The sequence below is a fragment of the Syzygium oleosum genome, unplaced genomic scaffold (genome assembly GCF_021117445.2).
Source record: "Syzygium oleosum isolate NSW1041296 unplaced genomic scaffold, Sole_v2.1 Sole_v2.37, whole genome shotgun sequence".
Classification (NCBI taxonomy): Eukaryota; Viridiplantae; Streptophyta; class Magnoliopsida; order Myrtales; family Myrtaceae; genus Syzygium; species Syzygium oleosum.
Window position 1 is genome coordinate 2172381 of NW_026607521.1, and position 25297 is coordinate 2197677.

Here is a 25297-nt window from a genome sequence, read left to right on the forward strand (position 1 = left end):
ATTGACTAATTGGTCAATATGCGACACTGGAAAGCCAAGAGGGATAGAGAGGCAATAGGGACATCCAACAAAGGATGCAGACGGGAAGAAATATAGAGCACAGACCATCCATGACACAAATGGAGAAGCCAGAGAGAGAGAGATGTCATTAGGTCTCCCAATTAAGAGGGAATGGAATTAAAAGTTGGTAGGTGAGATTAGGAAATGGCATGAAAGTTCTACTTCCCTCAATAATTAAATGAATTCTCTAATTCACATTGACTAATTGGTCACTATGCGACACTGGAAAGCCGAGAAGGACAGAGAGACAATTAGGACATCCAACAAAGGATGCAGACGGGAAGAAAGATAGAGCACAGACCATCCACGACACAAATGGAGAAGCTAGGGAGAGAGAGAGATGTCATTAAGTCTCCCAATTAAGAGGGAACGGAATTAAAAGTTGGCAGGTGAGATTAGGAAATGGTATGAAAGTTATGCTTCCCTCAATAATTAAATGAATTCTCCAATTCACATTGACTAATTGGTCACTATGTGACATTGGAAAGCCGAGAAGGACAGAGAGACAATAGGTACATTCAACAAAGGATGAAGACAGGAAGAAAGATAGAGCACAGACCATCCACGACACAAATGGAGAAACCGGAGAGAGAGAGAGAGAGAGAGAGAGAGAGAGAGAGAGAGAGAGAGAGAGAGAGAGAGAGAGAGACGTCATTAGGTCTCCCAATTAAGAGGGAACGAAATTAAAAGTTGGCATGTGAGATTGGGAAATAGCATGAAAGTTCTGCTTCCCTCAATAATTAAATGAATTCTCCAATTCACATTGACTAATTGGTCACTATGCGACACTGGAAAGCCGAGAGGGATAGAGAGACAATAGGGACATCCAACAAAGGATGAATCCGAGTAGAAAGATAGAGCACAGACCATCCACGACACAAATGGAGAAGCAAAAAAGAGAGAGAGAGAGAGAGAGAGAGAGAGAGAGAGAGAGAGAGAGAGAGAGAGAGAGAGAGATGTCATTAGGTCTCCCAATGAAGAGGGAACGGAATTAAATGTTGGAAGGGAGATTAAGAAATGGCATGAAAGTTCTGCTTCCCTCAATAATTAAATGAATTCTCCAATTCACATTGACTAATTGGTCACTATGTGACACTGGAAAGCCGAGAGGGACAGAGAGACAATAGGGACATCCAACAAAGGATGAAGACGGGAAGAAAGATAGAGCACAGACCATCCATGACACAAATGGAGAAGCCAGAGAGAGAGAGAGAGAGAGAGAGAGAGAGAGAGAGAGAGAGAGAGAGAGAGAGAGAGAGAGAGAGATGTCATTAGGTCTCCTAATTAAGAGGGAACGGAATTAAAAGTTGGCAGGTGAGATTAGGAAAAGGCATGAAAGTTATGCTTCCCTCAATAATTAAATGAATTCTCCAATTCACATTGACTAATTGGTCACTATGCGACACTAGAAAGCCAAGAGGGATAGAGAGGCAATAGGGACATCCAACAAAGGATGCAGACGGGAAGAAATATAGAGCACAGACCATCCACGACACAAATGGAGAAGCCAGAGAGAGAGAGATGTCATTAGGTCTCCCAATTAAGAGGGAATGGAATTAAAAGTTGGTAGGTGAGATTAGGAAATGGCATGAAAGTTCTACTTCCCTCAATATTTAAATAAATTCGCTAATTCACATTGACTAATTGGTCACTATGCGACACTGGAAAGCCGAGAAGGACAGAGAGACAATTAGGACATCCAACAAAGGATGCAGACGGGAAGAAAGATAGAGCACAGACCATCCACGACACAAATGGAGAAGCTAGGGAGAGAGAGAGATGTCATTAAGTCTCCCAATTAAGAGGGAACGGAATTAAAAGTTGGCAGGTGAGATTAGGAAATGGTATGAAAGTTATGCTTCCCTCAATAATTAAATGAATTCTCCAATTCACATTGACTAATTGGTCACTATGTGACATTGGAAAGCCAAGAAGGATAGAGAGACAATAGGGACATTCAACAAAGGATGAAGACGGGAAGAAAGATAGAGCACAGACCATCCACGACACAAATGGAGAAACCGGAGAAGGAGAGAGAGAGAGAGAGAGAGAGAGAGAGAGAGAGAGAGAGAGAGAGAGACGTCATTAGGTCTCCCAATTAAGAGGGAACGAAATTAAAAGTTGGCATGTGAGATTGGGAAATAGCATGAAAGTTCTGCTTCCCTCAATAATTAAATGAATTCTCCAATTCACATTGACTAATTGGTCACTATGCGACACTGGAAAGCCGAGAGGGATAGAGAGACAACAGGGACATCCATCAAAGGATGAAGCCGAGAAGAAAGTTAGAGCACAGACCATCCACGACACAAATGGAGAAGCAAAAGAGAGAGAGAGAGAGAGAGAGAGAGAGAGAGAGAGAGAGAGAGAGAGAGAGAGAGAGAGAGATGTCATTAGGTCTCCCAATTAAGAGGGAGCGGAATTAAATGTTGAAAGGGAGATTAAGAAATGGCATGAAAGTTCTGCTTCCCTCAATAATTGAATGAATTCTCCAATTCACATTGACTAATTGGTCACTATGCGACACTGGAAAGCCGAGAGGGACAAAGAGAATATAGGGACATCCAACAAAGGATGAAGACGGGAAGGAAGATAGAGCACAGACCATCCACGACACAAATGGAGAAGCTAGGGAGAGAGAGAGATGTCGTTAGGTCTCCCAATTAAGAGGGAACGAAATTAAAAGTTGGCAGGTGAGATTAGGAAATGGTATGAAAGTTCTGCTTCCCTCAATAATTAAATTAATTCTCCAATTCACATCGACTAATTGGTTACTATGTGACATTGGAAAGCCGAGAAGGACAGAGAGACAATAGGGACATCCAACAAAGGATGAAGACGGGAAGTAAGATAGAACATAGACCATCCACGACACAAATGGAGAAGCCGGAGAGAGAGAGAGAGAGAGAGAGAGAGAGAGAGAGAGAGAGAGAGAGAGAGAGAGAGACGTCATTAGGTCTCCCGATTAAGAGGGAACGAAATTAAAAGTTGGCAGGTGAGATTAGGAAATAGCATGAAAGTTTTGCTACCCTCAATAATTAAATTAATTCTCCAATCCATATTGACTAATTGGTCACTATGCGACACTGGAAAGCCGGGAGGGATAGAGAGACAATAGGGACATCCAACAAAGGATGAAGCCGAGAAGAAAGATGGAGCACAGACCATCCATGACACAAATGGAGAAGCCAGAGAGAGAGAGAGAGAGAGAGAGAGAGAGAGAGAGAGAGAGAGAGAGAGAGAGAGAGAGATATCATTAGGTCTCCTAATTAAGAGGGAACGGAATTAAAAGTTGGCAGGTGAGACTAGGAAAAGGCATGAAAGTTATGCTTCCCTCAATAATTAAATGAATTCTCCAATTCACATTGACTAATTGGTCACTATGCGACACTAGAAAGCCAAGAGGGATAGAGAGGCAATAGGGACATCCAACAAAGGATGCAGACGGGAAGAAATATAGAGCACAGACCATCCACGACACAAATGGAGAAGCCAGAGAGAGAGAGATGTCATTAGGTCTCCCAATTAAGAGGGAATGGAATTAAAAGTTGGTAGGTGAGATTAGGAAATGGCATGAAAGTTCTACTTCCCTCAATATTTAAATAAATTCTCTAATTCACATTGACTAATTGGTCGCTATGCGACACTGGAAAGCCGAGAAGGACAGAGAGACAATTAGGACATCCAACAAAGGATGCAAACGGGAAGAAAGATAGAGCACAGACCATCCACGACACAAATGGAGAAGCTAGGGAGAGAGAGAGATGTCGTTAGGTCTCCCAATTAAGAGGGAACGAAATTAAAAGTTGGCAGGTGAGATTAGGAAATGGTATGAAAGTTCTGCTTCCCTCAATAATTAAATTAATTCTCCAATTCACATCGACTAATTGGTTACTATGTGACATTGGAAAGCCGAGAAGGACAGAGAGACAATAGGGACATCCAACAAAGGATGAAGACGGGAAGTAAGATAGAACATAGACCATCCACGACACAAATGGAGAAGCCTGAGAGAGAGAGAGAGAGAGAGAGAGAGAGAGAGAGAGAGAGAGAGAGAGAGAGAGAGAGAGAGAGAGACGTCATTAGGTCTCCCAATTAAGAGGGAACGAAATTAAAAGTTGGCAGGTGAGATTGGGAAATAGCATGAAAGTTCTGCTTCCCTCAATAATTAAATTAATTCTCCAGTTCACATTGACTAATTGGTCACTATGCGACACTGGAAAGCCGGGAGGGATAGAGAGACAATAGGGACATCCAACAAAGGATGAAGCCGAGAAGAAAGATAGAGCACAGACCATCCATGACACAAATGGAGAAGCCAGAGAGAGAGAGAGAGAGAGAGAGAGAGAGAGAGAGAGAGAGAGAGAGATGTCATTAGGTCTCCCAAATAAGAGGGAACGGAATTAAATGTTGGAAGGGAGATTAAGAAAGGGCATGAAAGTTCTGCTTCCCTCAATAATTAAATGAATTCTCCAATTCACATTGACTAATTGGTCACTATGCGACACTGGAAAGCCGAGAAGGACAGAGAGACAATAGGGACATCCAACAAAGGATGAAGATGGGAAGAAAGATAGAGCACAGACCATCCACAACACAAATGGAGAAGCCAGAGAGAGAGAGAGATGTCATTAGGTCTCCTAATTAAGAGGGGACAGAATTAAAAGTTGGTAGGTGAGATTAGGAAATGGCATGAAAGTTATGCTTCCCCCAATAATTAAATGAATTCTCCAATTCACATTGACTAATTGGTCACTATGCGACACTGGAAAGCCAAGAGGGATAGAGAGGCAATAGGGACATCCAACAAAGGATGAAGACAGGAAGAAAGATAGACCACAGACCATCCACGACAAAAATGGAGAAGCCAGAGAGAGAGAGATGTCATTAGGTCTCCCAATTAAGAGGGAATGGAATTAAAAGTTAACAGGTGAGATTAGGAAATGGCATGAAAGTTCTGCTTCCCTCAATAATTAAATGAATTCTCTAATTCACATTGACTAATTGGTCACTATGCGACACTAGAAAGCCGAGAAGGACAGAGAGACAATAGGGACATCCAACAAAGGATGAAGAGGGGAAGAAAGATAGAGCACAGACCATCCACGACACAAATGGAGAAGCTAGGGAGAGAGAGATGTCATTAGGTCTCCCAATTAAGAGGAAACGGAATTAAAAGTTGGCAGATGAGATTAGAAAATGGTATGAAAGTTCTGCTTCCCTCAATAATTAAATGAATTCTCCAATTCACATTGACTAATTGGTCACTGTGTGACATTGGAAAGCCGAGAAGGACATAGAGACAATAGGGACATCCAACAAAGGATGAAGACGGGAAGAAAGATAGAGCACAGACCATCCACGACACAAATGGAGAAGCCGGAGAGAGAGAGAGAGAGAGAGAGAGAGAGAGAGAGAGAGAGAGAGAGAGAGAGAGAGAGAGAGACGTCATTAGGTCTCCCAATTAAGAGGGAACGGAATTAAAAGTTGGCATGTGAGATTAGGAAATAGCATGAAAGTTCTGCTTCCCTCAATAATTAAATGAATTCTCCAATTCACATTGACTAATTGGTCACTATGCGACACTGGAAAGCCGAGAAGGACAAAGAGACAATAGGGACATCCAACAAAGGATGAAGACAGGAAGAAAGATAGAGCACAGGCCATCCACGACACAAATGGAGAAGCCAGAGAGAGAGAGAGACAGAGAGATGTCATTAGGTCTCCTAATTAAGAGGGAACGGAACTAAAAGTTGGCAGTTGAGATTAGGAAATGGCATGAAAGTTATGCTTCCCCCAATAATTAAATGAATTCTCCAATTCACATTGACTAATTGGTCACTATGCGACATTGGAAAGCCGAGAAGGACAGAGAGACAATAGGGACATCCAACAAAGGATGAAGACGGGAAGAAAGATAGAGCACAGACCATCCACGACACAAATGGAGAAGCTAGGGAGAGAGAGAGATGTCATTAGGTCTCCCAATTAAGAGGGAACGGAATTAAAAGTTGGCAGGTGAGATTAGGAAATAGCATGAAATTTCTGCTTCCCTCAATAATTAAATGAATTCTCCAATTCACATTGACTAATTGGTCACTATGCGACACTGGAAAGCCGAGAGGGATAGAGAGACAATAGGGACATCCAACAAAGGATGAAGCCGAGAAGAAAGATAGAGCAGAGACCATCCACGACACAAATGGAGAAGCCACAAAGAGAGAGAGAGAGAGAGAGAGAGAGAGAGAGAGAGAGAGAGAGATGTCATTAGGTCTCCGAATTAAGAGGGAACAGAATTAAACGTTGGAAGGGAGATTAAGAAATGGCATGAAAGTTCTGCTTCCCTCAATAATTAAATGAATTCTCCAATTCACATTGACTAATTGGTCACTATGCGACACTGGAAAGCCGAGAGGGACAAATAGACAGTAGGGACATCCGACAAAGGATGAAGACGGGAAGAAAGATAGAGCACAGACCATCCACGACACAAATGGGAAAGCCAGAGAGAGAGAGAGAGAGAGAGAGAGAGAGAGTTTTAGTTCGTTGGTAGTTGTCTTCTTCTGGCTCAATTCAAAAGCATTTAATAGAGAGAGAGAGAGAGAGAGAGAGAGAGAGAGAGAGAGAGAGAGAGAGAGAGAGAGAGAGAGAGAGAGAGAGAGCAAGCTCGTCAATGGCAGTGTCAAAGAAATGGAGGGGGAGGAAAGAGCTATCACAAGTGAAGAAACCATCAACTAGGGGTGTCAGAACCAAATCGAAAAATCGAACCGAGATACGAACCGATCCAAATCGTATAAGCTTTGAAAGGGCAGGGATTTGGCCTGAACCAATTGGCACACCCGGTCGGACCGATCTGCAGGCCAAATAGGGCCGGTTTGATCCTGTAGAACTGGCCCTATTTTGTCCTTTTCCACCAGGCTGGGCCTAATCCGGTTCAAGACCCGGGTCAATGAGTTTGGGTCGAGTCCGTTGACCTAGGTCGATTCTGACTCGACCTGGATCTGCCAACCCGACCCAACTCGGTCTATTTTGATATTAATATTATATTATTTTTAAAAAATAAAAATATATATAATTTATTTTTTTAAAATTTTCTAAGTAGGAAATAGTTTAGAAATTAGTATTTTTTTAAATATTTTTCTAAATTATGTGAATTATATTATTAATAATCATGTCTAAATCGGATAAGCCTATATGGCTATACGGTAGGATTTCGGGTGTTAATTTTACTACTGTTGTATTATTGTTATGCCTATTATTTCTAATTAGTATATAATTGCATAAATTGTCATGTGTTGAATGTCGTTTTCCTAGTTAGGATTAGAATCCTATGCTGCATATATATCTTGACTGCTAATCATTAATGCTTGTGCACTCGTTTGATTACATCACATGTTGGAAAATAGATCCTAAAATCAATTCAAAATGCATGATAAATATTTTCTGAAATGAACAGAATTAAAGGTACCGAAAGGGCACTTGTTACTCAACTAGTGTAATCAAGTCCTCGAAATCATTTAATTTTTTGTTCGAAGAAGTAAGGCAATTCTCCCACTGCTTTACTTAGGTGTCTAATCGATCCACCATCAACTGATTAGTGGCGACTACTAGATAAAAATCACTTGCAGGTTAAAAACCTAAATCACAAGTCGTGATATGGTATGAGCTTGGGGGAGCCCAAGTTAAGTCATAGACCTAGACTTAGCGCATCCAGGGTAGACGCCTTCCTCCTTCCGGAGCGAGCGAGCGAGGGCGGGTTGCGACAAAAGAAAAGAAAATAAATAAATAAATTTGGAAAAAATAAATTAAAAATTGTCATGTCAGCGTCTGTCAAATGACCGGCGTCGGCCGACGTCTACATCAGCGCCGACCGGCCAAAATTTGCTAAATGGATTGAATTGTTGCAAATGCAAAAGGTTTAGGACTGAATTGGAAAAAAAAAAGGTTTACAACTGAATTGGCATAATTGTAATAGGTTTAGGACTTTTTCGATAATTGTCCTCGAATCCTAAGTGTGAGATAGGCTAACTAATTTTTTTCTCATTCCACGTGACCGTAATTTATCACAAGTATACCAGTTTAGGGTTTTTTGTGGTCAAAAAATTAGTTTGGGATAAATTTGTCATAGGTGTACTAGTTTGGGGTTTTTTGTGGTTAAAAAATTAGTTTGAAGTAAATTTGTCACCGGTGTACCAATTTGGGGTTTTTGTGGTATTAACCCTAAAAAAAAATTCAGATGTACAATCATTTTGGGATTCTGCTGAGGTTCCGTTGTCTCTTGATAGGCTCTTTGTGTTTTGATTTTGGCTGTGGGAATGCGTCTGTATCTCTAATTTAAGCATGTTGGTGTTTGATGGCTGCTTCTAGTCTGAAACATTTCTTGCAACGTTTTAGTTTAATTGCAGAAGTGGAGAAGATCATGTAAGATCTAGTGAATCTTCCGCAATCGAGTCATTGGTCTTATTTACCTTTTTAAGCGATAATCCCAAAACATTTCCTCATAAATATGATTGTTTCTTTGTCATCATGGCCTTATTTACCTTTTTAATGAGCACGAACGAAGGAATTTACAGTTTTGGATTGACCAATTTCAGAAGCTGGATCGTCGTTGAGCCTCATAAACGGTCCCTTGTGTTAATCTCTTTCATTCTGGAAAGTAACATCTATATATTTCGTATTGACCAAGTAGAAAATGTGATATTGACAAGAAAGATAGGTGGGTCTTCTTCATGTTGAAATTGATCGAGCAATGCAACTACTGGAACCAATTTAAAGTGTTTTTTCCCTCCAACTTCAGCTGTCCATACTCTCGGAACATACCTGACCCATCTTATTGCAGAGTGGCAGTTCTTTTGCCTATTGTAACTAGACAATTATATGAAATGAGAGTTCCTTATTTACTTGCATTCGCCTAAGATAGATGCAACCTGTGGTAGTTACATTTCGCCCTAATAGTATTTCGCGATCTCATTTGTTTTCAGTGTTGGTGCAAGCTTGGTTGTCTATTTTGTGCTTCAATGTCTCCGGTTGAATTCATGTGACCGGATTCTGTTATCTCAACTCCAACAGATCCCTCTGTCGAATCCGTTCGGGTCGATTCAATATTTGTGGCCTCCTCTGTTGAACTTGGCTTCTTTCCTTTATCAATCCACTTTGAAATCACGATCCACATTTCTTCCTCTTCGTCCATTCCATTCTCCTTCAACCGTATTTTTTTTTCATCGAGATCATCAAGACACTCCTCTATAAGTTCGTCCAATTGGTTCTCCTTCAAAAGCATCTTAATTTTCTCAATATTATGTTTGTCCGATTGCTTCTCCTTCAAATGCACCTTAATTTCATTTGAGTCAAATAAAAAGAATGTGACATCTTCAGTCCCAAGATTTGAACTCAAAGAGAGAAAAAAACTAACTAACAAATCTTGAGTGCATAATAGGTCGTAAGTTCAACAACCCTGGATTTGATAATTGCGTATAGTGGTAATATTCTGGACATGCACAAGACCTGGACGAATACTCTGAGAGTGCGACAAACGCCATAGAGGCCAAATTGATTGTCAGTCCCCGGTCATTAATCATGTACAACACACAGATTATAGAACAATGATATAATTGACATCAGCAATAGGTCTTACCCCATGACTATTCTTGGGACAACAAAACCAACCTTTCCCATAATGCAGGAGTGAAAACCATATTGGAACTGCATAGAGATGTGATAGCGCATTAGTTGGCATTTTCCCGGTATGCTGGAAACTTTGCTTAACATTACTAATGATAATGACATTTTGAGTCATTTATACTCACCAATATAAAGAAGAAGAAAGCAAGCTCCAAAGAGTTCAAAAATAGCAGGGTGTGAACCAGGTTGCCGATCAAATTTGGCCTACCGAACCAGAAATCGTCTTTTGAAAATTCAAAAACCAACCCCTCCGCACTATTTTTGCTACTCATTTTCGTTTTGTGTATGCTTTTCGGCCACTTGTCGGGCGAGTTGCACTACCATGATCTCCAATTTCACGTAGATAATGTACATAAGCTGCGCAGCATTAGTGAGAATGCCTAATTAGATACAAAAATAGACTCATTTGGAATTTGCAAGACATAATGACTCAAAGGAGAGTTTTTATCACTACTTACAGTAAGTGGAATGAAAGATATCCAAAAGTGCGCATGCCATCCTGCAAGAATTGTACAAAGAAATGGATTCCAACAATGAAGTCTTTATTGTCAAAGGCCAATAAAGAAAGAGAGATACAGTCGAGCTTAATCAGGATTAATAGGGATTTTATTCGGTAAGTTGAACTTTGATTGCGGAAAAACGTCACTGCTTTTCTGCAGACACTTAGACAAAACCAGTTTGACATGCCTATTTCTGGTTTCGAATAGGAAGACTCGCTGTAGAATCTGTTCATGTGAATTATAATGTAGTAACAGAAGATCCAAAATAATATTTTCAGTGTCACTAGTGATTTGCTCATCCTTAATGGCAATTTTCCTTATATTAGAATAACACTGTTTCACTCAATTCTTTTTTCCTTTAATTGATATATCACGATGCGTATTAGGCTTAATTCTAGGCGTAATAAGAATCGATCATTTTAGTACTAGAATGTTTATCTACCTAAGTCACTGCCGTTCTCGAGAAGACCGCGTGATCCGCTTTACTGGCACTCAAACCGGAGTTGCTTTACCAAAAATCTTTTGCTCTATGATAGTCGCTCTTATAAAATAATGGGGAAGCTAATGGATCTTCTAATTCATATTTAATATGAGAAGAAGAAATTAGCAAAGAAATCAACAAGAAACACCAAAGTAACTAACCCATGAGGAGAGCTAATCGCAAAGAAATCCACTATGAATCCAAAAAATATAGAGATTATAATCGCTCAACTGTTCAAGCGTTTCGTAACTCTAGTTACATCTAAAGTAAAACCCATAAGTGTGATCTCACAATCACTCACAAATAACTCATTCAGAAGACTTATAGAGAGAAAACCCTAACACTAATCTTGTTTGCTATAGTGAGTAATAAGAATTACATTTTTATATGTTCTTATGTGACTTGCCGACTCAAACTAGAAAGCCTACTCAAACTACGAATCCAACTCTAACATGGAAAGTAGTTCAATAGTTTCTAACTCATTCGGACATCATACCTCAAGTCCAATTTGGATTTTGGAAATACTAGTTGGATCATGTTTCCTTCATGGGCTCAAACGCAAGACATGATTTAAGAGTAACAAATATTGAAATAGTTACTATGCAGAATAAGTACGCATATATGTGCTTACCGGCTACATTCACGAGCAAATAAATCACTGCAACTAACCACGAGTACCAGCTGCGATATTGATAAAAATGCAATCAGTATGCCTGAAGAAAAGCTTAACATTCTCTGATATTTTAAGTAATATTTTCCTGGAAAAGTCATATTGTATTGTTTTTCATGAATTTAGTAATGTCGGAGAACGATTGGTCGATCCGATAACATTTTCGGCCAAAAGTGAGGCGACTTAATTAACATATATAGTAGTGCCTTTAGATTAGGACGAATAATTTGACGTGTTCGAATGAAGTAGTTCTTTCTTGTAAAGAAAAAAGGAAAATCTTCTTCTCTCTTATTTCATCCTTTTCTGCTCCATTCAATGCTCACCAGGCCTAATTAAATAGCTTTGTATGAAGGGTTATCGTTTTACCTGATTACCATCATTTTCTCAAAATCCTTTCGCAAAGTCTTCATTATGTACTTCTGAAAACCTTTCCCTGAATCCTTGGGATCACGTGCCTGCGGACACGACAGAAATGACAAGTAAATTAACCATTTCAAGGCCAATTATATCACAACGAGGACCAAAGCTAAAATTTCAGCTGAAGAATGTCCTCTATGTACCGCGATGAAGTTCTGACGAAGGGCCATATACTCATACACGGTCAAAGAAGTATACGCTTTCTGCAGACTTGGCAAGAGCTGAAGAGCAAAATGCAAGACAATGTTGGGCCTATCGTCAAACAACTCTTCCTTCCAGGTAATCATAAATATCGCATTCCATAACAATTGTAGCAAGTATATTGCTCATTCCAAGTTTCTAAACACCCTTAACTTAATACATTTAAACATACATACTGTGTTCGTGAACAGAGATGGATAGTTGAAATATCCGAAAAGAGAAAATCATAAAAATCTACATAACTAACGTTGAAGTTTAGTATGATCCAATAAAATTATACTGCGGAATATTTTGAAAATTGGATGATAGTTGAGGTCGCAAAGATATGCTTGATTTCGCAAGACTCTTTTGCACTCGCGGGGAGCTTCAAGAGACTCAATGACTTACCAAAGTTCTGAAGAAGTAAAGTCGGCTGTTATAATGTTCCCGAATCTTTGTGAGTACTGCAGATTCACACAGAATAGACATACCTCTCCATCAGATTAGAAAATAAAAATGGAGACTGCACAAGAATTTTGAGGGAGTGAGATCATTCATCTTCTCCTCCTTTTTACAGCATTGCTTGAGGAGGATGCACTCAACAACGTTACCACCTTTTTGGATGTCATAATTTTTGCTCCTTGTGTCATATATCTCCAGATTGCTCCATTGCAGTATCTAAACAGTATGGAAGGACGAAAATAACTAACGTTAAAAAATTGATCCAAGAGATACCTTTAATTTTTTTTAGTGATTTTTCTAATTTAGACGAATTTTCCTTTTCAACTTTAACTTTTTGTAAAAATTGGAAAAGTCGCAAAAAGGGATACTCAAACACTTAGAAGCCTTTTGAAATATCAACCAATGTCCACGTGGAATCACATACAAATACTTTCATGTTTCTTTCGAAACTTAAATACGATATTTTCTTTTACAATATCGGAGGGAAAGTCGTAAGCAGAAGCAACAGAAAGTAGCAGAAAGATAGAGTTGAAGTGACAAGGAGTTCGTGGCACACCATATGTATTACTTTGAGCACACAGAGGACAACGTGAAAGGTAGCCAGCACAAATATGAAAATGTCCAGCTGATGGACTGCTTCAACAGACAACAATGGCACCTTCCCCTGAAAAGAAGGAAAGAAAAAACAGTTACACCAAATATTCGCTTCGTACCAATTTGCCGTAGTCTTCAGATCTCTCTTAACGCTGGAGATGTGCAAAGACTTGTATAGAAAATTAGTGTAATAAATGATACGGTTGGACTCTTAATCAGTCACAAAACACTATTGAACTTAGTTAATAGCCGTTTGCAGTTTATCATATAATTTTGTATATCGATCTTTTAAACTTGCCTTTGCATTTTTAACTATAATTATAGAAGAAGGAGCAGCAGCTCTGGTAAAGTTACTTTTTGACTGCAGTAATCCATAGTATCAGAAGCCGCGGCGAGGAGGCGGCGTCCCCGTGTTTCACTGGAAGCGAAGGAACTAGTAGTGAAATTGGCAACGGCGGAAGAAGAGTCGGACTTTGTTAGAAAGAGTCAAAGTTGTTTTTTTATGTTTTTCAATTAATAGCTAGTCGTGTGTTTCTGTTACTTAGTGGGTCCTAGTTTTCAGGACTTAGTTGGCAGCATGTTGCTGCACACGTTCACCATTTTGAATCAAAGTAGTTGCTATTTTTGTTGGGATCTCTTCTGTTGATGTACAGCCTATAAAACGGCTAAGTTGTTAATTTCAATAAGATGGACGAATGCAGTAAGCATCTTCAACCAGTGTGTCTCTCCTTTCTGGGTTTCTTTTTGGTGCTTGCAAAGCACAGCCATCTTCTGCATTTTTACTGTATCAGTGGTATCAGAGCCAGGTTAGCAAAAAAGAAAGTGAGGGTTGAGTGTTGAGAGTTAAACACGTGAGGAAAGAGAGTCTTGCCGCAAAGTTTTTTTTTCTTGACACTTTGTTTGCAGCAGCAATCATGGCCACAGATTCCAATTTTGTCCAACCGGCAATCCCTCGCTTTGATGGTCATTATGACCATTGGAGCATGTTGATGGAAAATTTTCTAAGGTCCAAAGAATTTTGGGAAGTTGTTTCTTCTGGAATTCCTGAACCGGAAGAAGGAGCCACGTTGACAGCAGCAGAGCGGACGGCTCTAGAAGCAATTAGGTTGAAAGATCTTAAAGCCAAGAACTATCTCTTTCAGGCCATTGACAGATCTGTCTTGGAGACAATCCTTTGCAAGGATACTTCCAAGCAAATATGGGATTCTATGAAAAAGAAGTATCAAGGCTCTGCAAGAGCAAAGAGGCAACAACTGCAAGCTCTTCGTACGGAGTTCGAAACGCTACGAATGAAATCAGGGGAGTCGGTCACAGATTATTTCTCAAGAACGATGGCAATCGTTAATAAGATGCGAATCCACGGTGACAAGACGGAGGATGTCACCATTGTTGAAAAAATTCTTCGATCCTTGACGCCAAAATTCAATTTTGTTGTCTGCGCCATAGAAGAAGCTAAGGATATTGAAGAACTTTCAATTGATGAACTGCAAGGTTCTTTATTGGTTCATGAACAGAAGCTCCAACACCAAGATACGGAAGAACAAGCCTTGAAGACCTCTACTAATTTCCGTCATTCTTCAGCAACAAGAATGAATAATGGTAGAGGGAGAGGAAGAGGATTCCACCAACGCAACAGCAACATCAATCCAAGAATTGTAGGCTCTTCTTCTAATGATGCACGAAGTGGAGGTCGAGGTTGGTATTCAGGTGGTTTCAAGCCAAAACCAACAGATAGATGTCACGCCCCGTACCCCACGAAGCATGAGCATCCCGCTTATAGGTCGAAATAGTAGCGCGACGCTTCCAGGTTACGTCACCGACCCGAAAACCAAAATCAGAGAAAACACGCCACATGCAGAAACGACGTATATGTAATAAATATACATATACACCCAGACAATTTAAAAGCAACCACGAGTGGCAAGAGAAAAATAAATTACGATTGATTAAACCCCCATATACATTATCCGTCTACAAACAAAAAGGTACATCAAAAGGCCACGAACAAAAAGGGATCGGTGACCTAGGGGTGTCAAACTAACTACCGGAGGGGTACGGTCAAAAAGTGTCGACCCTCACTCCTATGCTGATATCTAACCTACGGTACCCAGTCAGGATCAGAACCCGACGACTCCGAAGAACTCTCGAGTCGCTCTTGATCCTCCTCAGAACTCATGGCCTCCAACTCCATCTCTGGCTCAGGGTCTTGTTCTTCGTACTCGTCTACGTCCATAGGCTCAGGGGCTTCTGCGTCCACCTGCTCTGGAGCTGGATCGACTATCTCCGGCTCAAAAGCTAATGCACCAAGCTCCTCGTGCTCTTCCTCTTCTTCCACAATCTCGTACTCAACCTCAGAATCAGGATTGCCCTCCATATCGACATCTACTATATCACCGTCTGGACATTGAATATCTAGCAGACCCTCTCCCACAAACGGAACGTCGGCGGGCCTGATGGGACCGAACTCTACTCCAAAACGATCCCGGAAACACCAGGCTAGATACTCGTGAGTCTCAAAGTGAGCTAAGCCTACGTCTACCCATACTAAAGCATAGTGTCTATAGTACTTCTCCCCGTTCCCCACGGGGTGCACGGTCAGCGTACGCTCTATATGGTGGGGAATCCCAAAGCGTAACGGTGCGTTGTCGAAGTTCATGGCGGGAGATCTGAAAAGTCGGTTTTACCACAACCGTGAGAAAACTCAGCAAGTAAAAACCACTAATCCTAAACTAGGCTAACGTGCACCTCCAGAGGGTAAATAAAACACATATATAGATAAATAAACCAGTACAACAATCAATAAGCTCACCCGGGCCCACAGCCCAATTCACTACTTTGTCCTGCAGGTTAGACTTTTAATATAAATATAAAACATATGCGAGTAAATCGACCCGAAGGCCCGACCCGAAGGCCACAATTTCTCCCGACCCGAAGGCCCGACCCGAAGGCCACAATCTCTCTCGACCCGAAGGCCCGACCCGAAGGCCCGACCCGAAGGCCACAATCTCTCTCGACCCGAAGGCCCGACCCGAAGGCCACAATCTCTCTCGACCCGAAGGCCACAATCTCTCTCGACCCGAAGGCCCGACCCGAAGGCCACAATTTCAATCACTTCAAACATGTACACCAATGCGTCCAATATTGATAAATCAACGTCACGAGAGATGAATACAAGCCAAGGCACTCAAGGTTAATCGCCCACACTAATGTACCAAGCATACTCATTCTCGACTTAGACGCATTCAACTCATCCTCAAAACAATCAATTTACTTCCGTTCTCACCCAATCCACCCGACATTGATTCGCGCATTTATTACAATTCAATGTAATGCACCTAAGGCCCGCCTTGGGTAAATCGAACTTAGTTCTCATTCTCATTGGTACGGGGTCACAAGATAGGATTTATATAAGTCCTAAGTAACCTCTAAAGATGCCTAATTCCTTGCCATCAACCAATGACTCAACTAAGCATTCAACTTGGATAAATTGCGCAATTTCGGTACTCAATGAACAGTACCAGGGGAGGACACATTTTGCTCCCTAAACCACAATTAAACACCCTCATTAGGCTCTAATCTTAACCCCAATCACCCAACAACCAAATACACTTACTTAAGCTTCAAATAAGCCTAAATAATCCCCAAAACATCCACTTCCAAGTCATTAGTGCTTGAACTTAATTAGTGCCACACTTAGACAATTTTACACAATTTCGGAGCCCCATGAACAGTACCAGGAATAGTTCACATTTAGGTACCAAACCACCTTTAAACCATCTCATTAGGGCCTAATCACTTACCCTAAATATCCAACCACCAAATACACCTAATTAAGCCTCAAATGAGCCTAATTAACACCTTAATTATCTAATTCCAAGCCTTGAATCATTGAATTCAATTTGTGCAAAACTTAGACAAATATGCACATTTTCGGTGCTTTGTGAACAGTACCAGAACAAGGGCTGTTTTGGGCCTTAATCCACCATTAAATCATCTCATTAGGCACTAATTAGGCCCCCTAATCACCCCACACAACATTAGGCATATCTAGACCATGATTAGGCTTAATTAACCCCCTAATTACCCTCTAAAATGCACAAATAAACTAATTAAGGGTTTAGGGGTTTATACTCGCCTAAAATCGATTCGAGGCGACGGGAGCGGGCGGTCGATTACCGACACGCGGTGAGAATCGACGGCGGCGCTCCGGTGGCAAGCCGGCGGTCACGGCGGCGCCGGTGTGATTCACGGCCACACACCCAATCGGAACAGGGGAGCTGCTGGGCGGACGGGCTGAGGATGGTGGAGAGAGAGACGGTGAGGGTGAGGTGGTCGACGAGGGCGGCGCACGGCGGTGGACGGCGGCGCGGTGCCGGCGAGGTGAAGACCGGCGGTGTTTCTCTCCCTCCCTCGCCTGGAACAGCTGCTGTGGGGCGGACAATGCAGAGGGTGGGGCTGGTCGACGGGGGTTGGGGCGGTGCCAGGGGGTGCTGTGCGGCGGCCAGAGGACAGCAGCCCCGGCGGCGCGGCTGTTCCGGCGTGAACAGTGGCCGGCGGAGCAGAACGACCGAGGAGTGGCGTGAAGAAGACGATCGTGAGGCCGCTCGGGAGAGAGAGAGAGAGAACGTGAGCTGAGAGGTCTGAGGAGAGAGAAGAAACAAGTCAAAAGTGGTCAAACTTGGGTGAGTGGAATCCAAGTGTCAACAATCCAAGGGTTTGGACAATTTGCCCTTGAATCCAATGGCTTAGGTTCACTTCTCTCCAATAATTCAAGGGTGAGAAGGTCAAATGCCCCTAACCAAGGCTGACCAGGTCTGGTTTGGTCCACTTAACCTTAGTTAGTCCCCAAATTTTATCCAAATTTCGGAATAAGTTAAAATGGCCTAGGGGCATTTTCGTAATTTTCCGATCCCGGACCGAAATTTCAATTTTTGTCCATACCGGTCCTATATGTTCACGGGAGACATAATACGGTGTCGGATTCACGAAATTCACTTTCTACGCCTTCTACAATCGCCTGCGAAGTCCCGGGAATAAAATAATATTATTTTTCCAATTTTTTGCCGAAATTCCCGTTTTTGTCCAAAACCACTCTAAATGTACGTGGCCACTCCAAAATGACCTTGGCCGCGAAAAATAAACTCAAACGGCCTCCGAATCCCGCCCCGGTGCCCACGGGGGCAAAACCGTAATTTTCCCAATTTTTGTCGAAATTCCTATTTTCAGCCGATCTTGTCCCAAACTTACTTGGCCACTATAAAATGACGTCCCTCCTATAAAATAGTCATAATTACCCTTGAAATTTTGATATCGGAGTTCGGCTCAATATCGCGATCAAAATAACTCGTTTTGAAATCTTAGGATCTCTCACTAACGGGTGGCCATTTAGGTGTTACGCGTATCGACCTAAGACTGTCCGAGTCTCGATAGTCTCAAATCTCGAGAGAATGTGAGAGATTATCACTAGTACCGGGGGTCGCGATCGTTAGGATATAATTTGGGATTTGTTTGTCAGGCGTACTTTCGGTCGTGCGGAATCACCCGCGATCCAATCGTACGTTACTAACTATATCAAATCTATTATCTTCCTAAGATCGGCCCATATTGGCTCAAGATATTCCCTCGACGTTTCTCGAAATCAGTGTCCAATCGCGATCGTCTTTCTCGGTCCACGTACCTGTTCCTATTTTAGCCTTTCCCATTTGGTTAGTATCCCGTGATTGATCAAGTCCGGGCGAGACTCACTAAAATCACACGAGAATTAATATACGCTTTACTGGTTCCGATAGCGGGTCAAAATTCAGGATGTTACAGATAAATCTAAAGTTGAATGCTTTAGACGCCACAAATATGGACACTACAAGTCCGAATGTCGAACCAATCTTAGTCGACATGTGGAAGCAACAAATTTTGCTGCAGCAAATGAAGAAGAAGGAGAGAAGCTCCTAATGGCATGTCAAGAGAAAGAAATGTCTTCACCAAATTTATGGTACCTTGACACTGGTTGTAGTAATCATATGTGTGGCAACAAGGAGGCATTTTCTTCTATCGATGAAGCCCACCGCACAAAAGTGAAGCTTGGAGATGATTCTGCCATTTCAGTCATGGGAAAAGGTACTGTTCAAATTTCTTCAAGAGGGAAAATGCAGACCATTAATGATGTTTTCTATATTCCTGAATTGAAAACAAACCTCATGAGTGCTGGCCAATTACTTGAGAAGGGGTATGAAATTGTATTTAGAGGTGGAGTTTGCAAGATTTATGATCAGCAGCAGAACTTGCTTGTTCAAGTTGATATGACATCAAATAGAATGTTTCCTCTTTACCTTCATGATTCTGATCATGCTTGTTACGTGGCAAAATTAAAAGAGGAAGCATGGATATGGCATTTTAGATATGGGCATCTTAATTTTGGTGGTTTGCGGACACTATACCAAAAGCAAATGGTGGAGGGACTCCCTGCTATCAAAATCCCATCAGAAGTTTGCGAGGATTGTGTTGTCAGTAAACAACATCGAGCTCAGTTTCCACAAGGCAAGGCGTGGAGGGCAAAAAAGCAGCTTGAGCTGGTTCATTCAGATCTTTGCGGTCCAATTTCACCGGTTTCTAATGGAGGTAAACGATATCTGATCACATTCATTGATGATTTTAGTCGAAAGGTGTGGGTGTATTTCTTGCATGAAAAATCTGAAGCTTTTGAAGCATTTAAGAATTTCAAGAGTCTTGTCGAAAAAGAAAGTGGCAATCCAATCAAAGTTCTTCGAACTGATCGTGGAGGAGAGTACAAGTCTCTTGAGTTTGATGATTTTTGTACGAAGCATGGAATTCGTAGGCAACTTACTGCAGCCTATACACCACAACAAAATGGTGTATGTGAGAGGAAGAATCGAACCATCCTCAACATGGTGCGAAGTCTATTGCGAAGTAGTGGAATTCCGAAGAAGTTTTGGCCAGAGGCTATAAATTGGAGTGTCCATCTCTTGAACAGAAGTCCCACACTTGCTGTTCTGAATATGACTCCTGAAGAAGCTTGGAATGGACGAAGGCCGACGGTTGATTACTTCAAAATTTTCGAGTGTATAACATATGCCCGCGTTCCAGATCAAAAAAGGAAAAAGCTTGACGATAAAGGAGTAAAATGCATCTTTCTTGGTGTAAGTGATCAAACAAAAGCTTACAAACTCTATGATCCTGTGACCAAGAAGATTATAATCAGCCGTGATGTAGTATTTGACGAAGAAAATTTCTGGCTTTGGAATGATCAAGCTGAAGGGGCTACACCAATTGTAGCTGATTTTGAAGAGATTGGCGAGGAAGACCAACAACACAATTTGGTCTCGCTTCAAGATTCCGACCCTATTGAAACGGAGGAGCAGCTGCCAATTCGAGATATTGCGCAACACATGATGAACGCCCCCAACGTCACCGACAAAGGCCAGCATGGATGAGAGATTATGAGGTGTCTGGAGTTGATCAAGGTGAAGATCCGTTAACTCACTTTGCTTTGTTTGCAGATAGTGATCCAACTACTTTTGATGAAGCAGTAAAACATCAAAAGTGGAGAGATGCAATGGATGCTGAAATTAAAGCAATTGAGAAAAACAATACTTGGGACTTAACAAATCTTCCCAAAGGCCACAAGACTATTGGTGTCAAGTGGGTCTTCAAGACAAAGCTGAACAAGGATGGTGGCATTGACAAATACAAGGCGCGTTTGGTGGCAAAAGGCTATAGGCAAGAATACGGAGTGGATTACAAAGAGGTGTTCGCGCCAGTTGCGAGACTTGACACAATTCGATTGGTGATTGCGCTAGCAGCTCAGAAATCGTGGTCTATCCATCAGTTAGATGTCAAGTCTGCCTTTTTACATGGTGATCTCCAAGAACAGGTATTCATTGACCAACCTCCTGGATATGTGAAGCCTGGTTGTGAGAATAAAGTATACAAATTAAAGAAGGCTTTATATGGATTAAAGCAAGCTCCTCGAGCTTGGTACAGTAGGATTGAAGCTTATTTTTTGAAGGAAAGCTTTACGAAGTGTCCTTATGAACATACTTTGTTTATTAAGGTTGATCATGGTGGGAAACTACTTCTTGTATGCTTGTATGTAGATGATCTCATCTACACAGGGAATAATGGTGCCATGATGGAGACATTTAAGCAATCCATGATGCATAAATTTGAGATGACAGATCTTGGGTTAATGCACTATTTCTTAGGCATTGAAGTTAATCAATCTGCAGCTGGTACATTTGTTTGCCAAAAGAAATATGTGCAGGAGATTTTAGAGAAGTTTCAGTTGAAGGATTGCAATTCAGTTGCCACACCGATAGAGGTTGGATTAAAGATCACCAAGGATCCTGGTGGAAGGAAAGTGAATAGCACTATGTACAAGCAAATTGTGGGAAGTCTCATGTACTTAACAGCAACAAGGCCTGACATCATGTATGGTGTTAGTCTCATCAGTAGATACATGGAGAGTCCCACCGAAAAACACCTTCAGGCTACAAAGCGTATTTTACGCTATTTGAAAGGGACATCATCTCTTGGGTTATTTTACAAGAAAGGAGAAAGATCAGATTTGCTTGGTTTTACTGATAGTGATTACGCTGGTGATATGGATGACCGAAAAAGCACTTCTGGTTATGTGTTTATGCTTGGTTCAGGGGCTGTCTCATGGTGTTCAAAGAAGCAACCAATTGTTACTCTTTCGACCACTGAGGCTGAGTTTGTGGCTGCCACCTCGAGTGCTTGTCAAGCTATTTGGTTAAGGAAGATTCTTGGAGAACTTCGGTTTAAACTAGAAGAAGCAACGACAATTTTCTGTGACAACAATTCAGCCATCAAATTGTCAAAGAATCCAGTTCTACATGGGAGAAGCAAGCATATAAATGTGAAGTATCATTTCTTGAGGGATCTTATAAAAGATGGTGTGATTGGTCTTGTTTTCTGCAGAAGTGAAGATCAAGTTGCTGATTTGTTCACAAAACCTCTTAAAATGGCCACATTTCAGAAGTTAAGGAAGCTCCTTGGAGTTTGTTCGATGGATGCCTCAGATTAAAGGAGAGTTTATTTCTACACATTTAAACTGATCACTTGTAGTATTAGTTTAAGGGAGGGCATGTTAGAAAGAGTCAAAGTTGTTTTTTTATGTTTTTCAATTAATAGCTAGTCGTGTGTTTCTGTTACTTAGTGGGTCCTAGTTTTCGGGACTTAGTTGGCGCATGTTGCGCACACGTTCACCATTTTGAATCAAAGTAGTTGCTATTTTTGTTGGGATCTCTTGTTGATGTACAGCCTATAAAACGGCTAAGTTGTTAATTTCAATAAGATGGACGAATGCAGTAAGCATCTTCAACCAGTGTGTCTCTCCTTTCTGGGTTTCTTTTTGGTGCTTGCAAAGCACAGCCATCTTCTGCATTTTTACTGTATCAGACTTCTTGCAAGGAAGCAAGACATTGTCGAGTCGCTCTGATATGCAAATCTTCCCTATTCTATTTTGGATTACCGTCAAGAGAAGCGATATGAGACCCAGTAGCATCAATTCTGCGACCCAATAGTCAATATATCAATTAGTCAACAGTGAAAACTAATGTCCATGCCACCAATTACACGAATTGATGTTTAACCGTGATTGTCCGAGGAGGAGGGAATAGACTAAATGGAGGGTGAAAACGGGGCCTAATTAATTGAAGCTGCTCAAATTGAGCAACTTCGAGTTTCAAAAGGACAGGCGAGAACAAAAATTCGCGTTACACTTGATGAACGAGTATTATGATGGTTAGGACTACATTGAAATTTGCGGCAACAAATGAATAATATCGAGTTTTTACGTCAATAATTTCCGGGGCAATTGGCCGAAAAGACTATATGGAATTTCACACAAAGGCATAGAACTACATTAGCAATATGAAAAAACTTTAGGACTTAATTGACATCTATAAATAAGTTTAAGACTGACTAAGTAATTATCCCATATGCGTTCATATGGAAATGGTTCCTTGCTTGTTTATCAAAGGAAAGTATATATTCAAAAAGCCAAGAAGGTAAAAGAATAGTGAACCAATTATTCCGCGAACGAACACAACTAAGGTATCTCATGCATTGAATAGCAGAAGAAAAGCATCTCATGCATGGATGATGCTTATTACTTTTCTGTCGGGTTAATACTTTACCATCAAATCGATACCATGTTAATTCTACTTGCACATCCATTTCTGAAACTTTAGGGCGCGATAATAACCATTCTGTTTCCGGCAATAATTTATGGCCAAAAATAAAATCTCCTCTTTCTATTCCCCGGACGAGTTTTTGAGCAGAGAAACACGTTTGATAACGACACCAAATTTATGTTCCCGGAACAAAACATAAATTCGTTTTATAAGCCTTAAATTTCAAGGCAGGTGGGCGGCAGGCGGGCGGGCGACTAGCCAGCAAGCAAAGGGCAGCGGGAGGCGGCGAGCGAGAGGTGGCGACGGGCGGCAAGCAACGGCGAGCGGCAGAGGGTGGTAGCCAGCAACGGGCGGCAGTAGGCAGCAACCGGCGGGTCGCAGCTACGGGCGATGGGCAAAGACCGCGGGCGGCGAGGGTGACCGATGAAAAGAGTTTTTATTTATGTTTCTATTCCAGAAATAGAAAAGTAGAAAATTTCTACTTCTCATTTATATTCGGGCTAAAAATTTGTCCCGAAAATAAAAAAAAATAAAATTGCATTACCAAGATGGATTTATGTTCTAAACTTGTTCCTGAGAATAGAAAAATAGAAAAACAGAGAAACATAATAGTTATCATTCGCACCCTTAGTATCTACGATTAGTTTAGTGAAATGTTTCGTGATACCACATCAAACATGACTATTAATATTATTAATGAATATGATATTATCTAGCAAATCATATTAGCATGCTTGCATAGGATAAGTAGGTTATCTTCCATGTCTAGAAAAGTCGTCTTAAACCAACTTAAAATTGAGAATCCGATAAGCCAAATTTGTAATTATGTGTGGGTTACGTTCAAAAGGAGGTAATCACGCTAGTTGTGTCTACTCACCCTTTCAAGTATAAAAAACTTGACCAATAAATGGTTCAAATTTATAATTTATATATAGGTTACTCTCTTTATATATCCAGTGATTTTACATCAATCGAAGATAGATCAACCTAGTCAAAGAATTCAGTAACTCTGCAAAATGCCAAAAAAATATTCAAGCGAGAATTATCAAAATCATTCAACACTCGACAAATTGGCTTAAGAGCTACACGTTTTGTAAAGATACAACGGAATCATATTCAAACCCTAGTGTTTCTCACTTGGAATAATCTAAGGACTGTGCTCACCATTTTATAGATGGAGTCTTATACGATGCTATATATACACATGAATAGGGTGGTTTGCATGCATTCATAAAAGTATATTGATCTGAAAAATCGAAAATCCACGTTATCTAACAAAACCATATATATTTGCTAAAGAATGGATCGGTATTGTTTAATCATATTAGTCATAAATTATTATATGAGGATTAATTCCTCGTTTGCAAAACCATATCAAAAATTGATTCGAATCAAAGAGCACAAGGATTAATTTGACCAAAATTAAATTTACGACCAAATTGAACATTGATTAAGAGTTACAGAACTAAATGTTGGTGTTGTCCCTTCTTTTTATTAATACTAAAAATATAAAACTAGTTTTTGAAACCGAGTTGTGAACCACGTGATACATCTTTATTGAATATTTAAACATTACTCACTTGTTCAAGTAGCTAATCAAAGTTTGTTGCGTCATTTCTTCTACAAATCAGTGTGTCATTTTGTTGTTCAATTTTGTATAGCGGGGATTACATTGATATTAGACTGAGTCCTTTTCTTATGGGGAATATACCAAAAACATATCTTACCATTTATCCAGGGACTGCTTACAACCTCTATTTAGGCAAATACCATTCACATACCTTTAAGCAAAACCCTACTTTGAAAAGACTTGATTGCCCCTCCTTGCAAACTCGATTTAGCATATTTCTGAGGATCTGGGTGGTGTGGTTTTAGTTGGTTTTGAATATTTTGAATGGGTGTGAGAATTTAGGATTTAGGCTTGGATTTTTCGTTTTTATGGAGAAAAGTACACTTTCATAAATAAGGATACAAGAAAAATTGATGTGAAAGTACAAAGTGGCCTTCAAAGGTAAAAACTCAACTAGATATTGAGTATATTCTAATGTAGATGTATATAAGTGTTCAATGGGTAAAAGAT

At 40.7% G+C, this 25297-nt stretch overlaps 2 protein-coding genes across 2 annotated transcripts; both read right to left on the bottom strand.

Moving 5' to 3' along the window:
• Nucleotides 1-9037: 9037 nt before the first annotated feature.
• On the bottom strand, nt 9038-10013 carry LOC115677055 (MLO-like protein 13). Its single transcript, XM_056305338.1, has 5 exons — nt 9867-10013; nt 9695-9762; nt 9514-9577; nt 9361-9391; nt 9038-9279 (listed from the first exon to the last, which is right to left on the bottom strand). The coding sequence occupies exons 1-5, from the start codon at nt 10011-10013 to the stop codon at nt 9038-9040; spliced, it is 552 nt and encodes a 183-aa protein (XP_056161313.1).
• Nucleotides 10014-11255: 1242 nt separating this feature from the next.
• LOC130135720 (MLO-like protein 15) lies at nt 11256-23260 on the bottom strand. The gene is made up of 9 exons (XM_056305339.1): nt 23221-23260; nt 22473-22591; nt 13400-13516; nt 13008-13115; nt 12565-12667; nt 12398-12453; nt 11953-12081; nt 11759-11847; nt 11256-11403 (listed from the first exon to the last, which is right to left on the bottom strand). Exons 1-9 carry the CDS (start codon nt 23258-23260, stop codon nt 11256-11258), a joined length of 909 nt encoding a protein of 302 aa, XP_056161314.1.
• Nucleotides 23261-25297: the final 2037 nt, after the last annotated feature.

What these genes read in the sequence shown, in the direction of transcription:
- LOC115677055 (XM_056305338.1), bottom strand. Translation starts at nt 10,013, where the DNA reads ATGAGTAGCAAAAATAGTGCGGAGGGGTTGGTTTTTGAATTTTCAAAA. An exon ending in GTCCCAAGAATAGTCATGGG is followed by an intron (nt 9,578 to 9,694) that starts GTAAGACCTATT and finishes TCGCACTCTCAG; the next exon opens with AGTATTCGTCCAGGTCTTGT. An exon ending in ACGCAATTATCAAATCCAGG is followed by an intron (nt 9,392 to 9,513) that starts GTTGTTGAACTT and finishes AATGAAATTAAG; the next exon opens with GTGCATTTGAAGGAGAAGCA.
- LOC130135720 (XM_056305339.1), bottom strand. Translation starts at nt 23,260, where the DNA reads ATGGATGTGCAAGTAGAATTAACATGGTATCGATTTGATG. An exon ending in AACATGGTATCGATTTGATG is followed by an intron (nt 22,592 to 23,220) that starts GTAAAGTATTAA and finishes ATTGGGTCGCAG; the next exon opens with AATTGATGCTACTGGGTCTC. An exon ending in CATCCTCCTCAAGCAATGCT is followed by an intron (nt 12,454 to 12,564) that starts GTAAAAAGGAGG and finishes GTGAATCTGCAG; the next exon opens with TACTCACAAAGATTCGGGAA.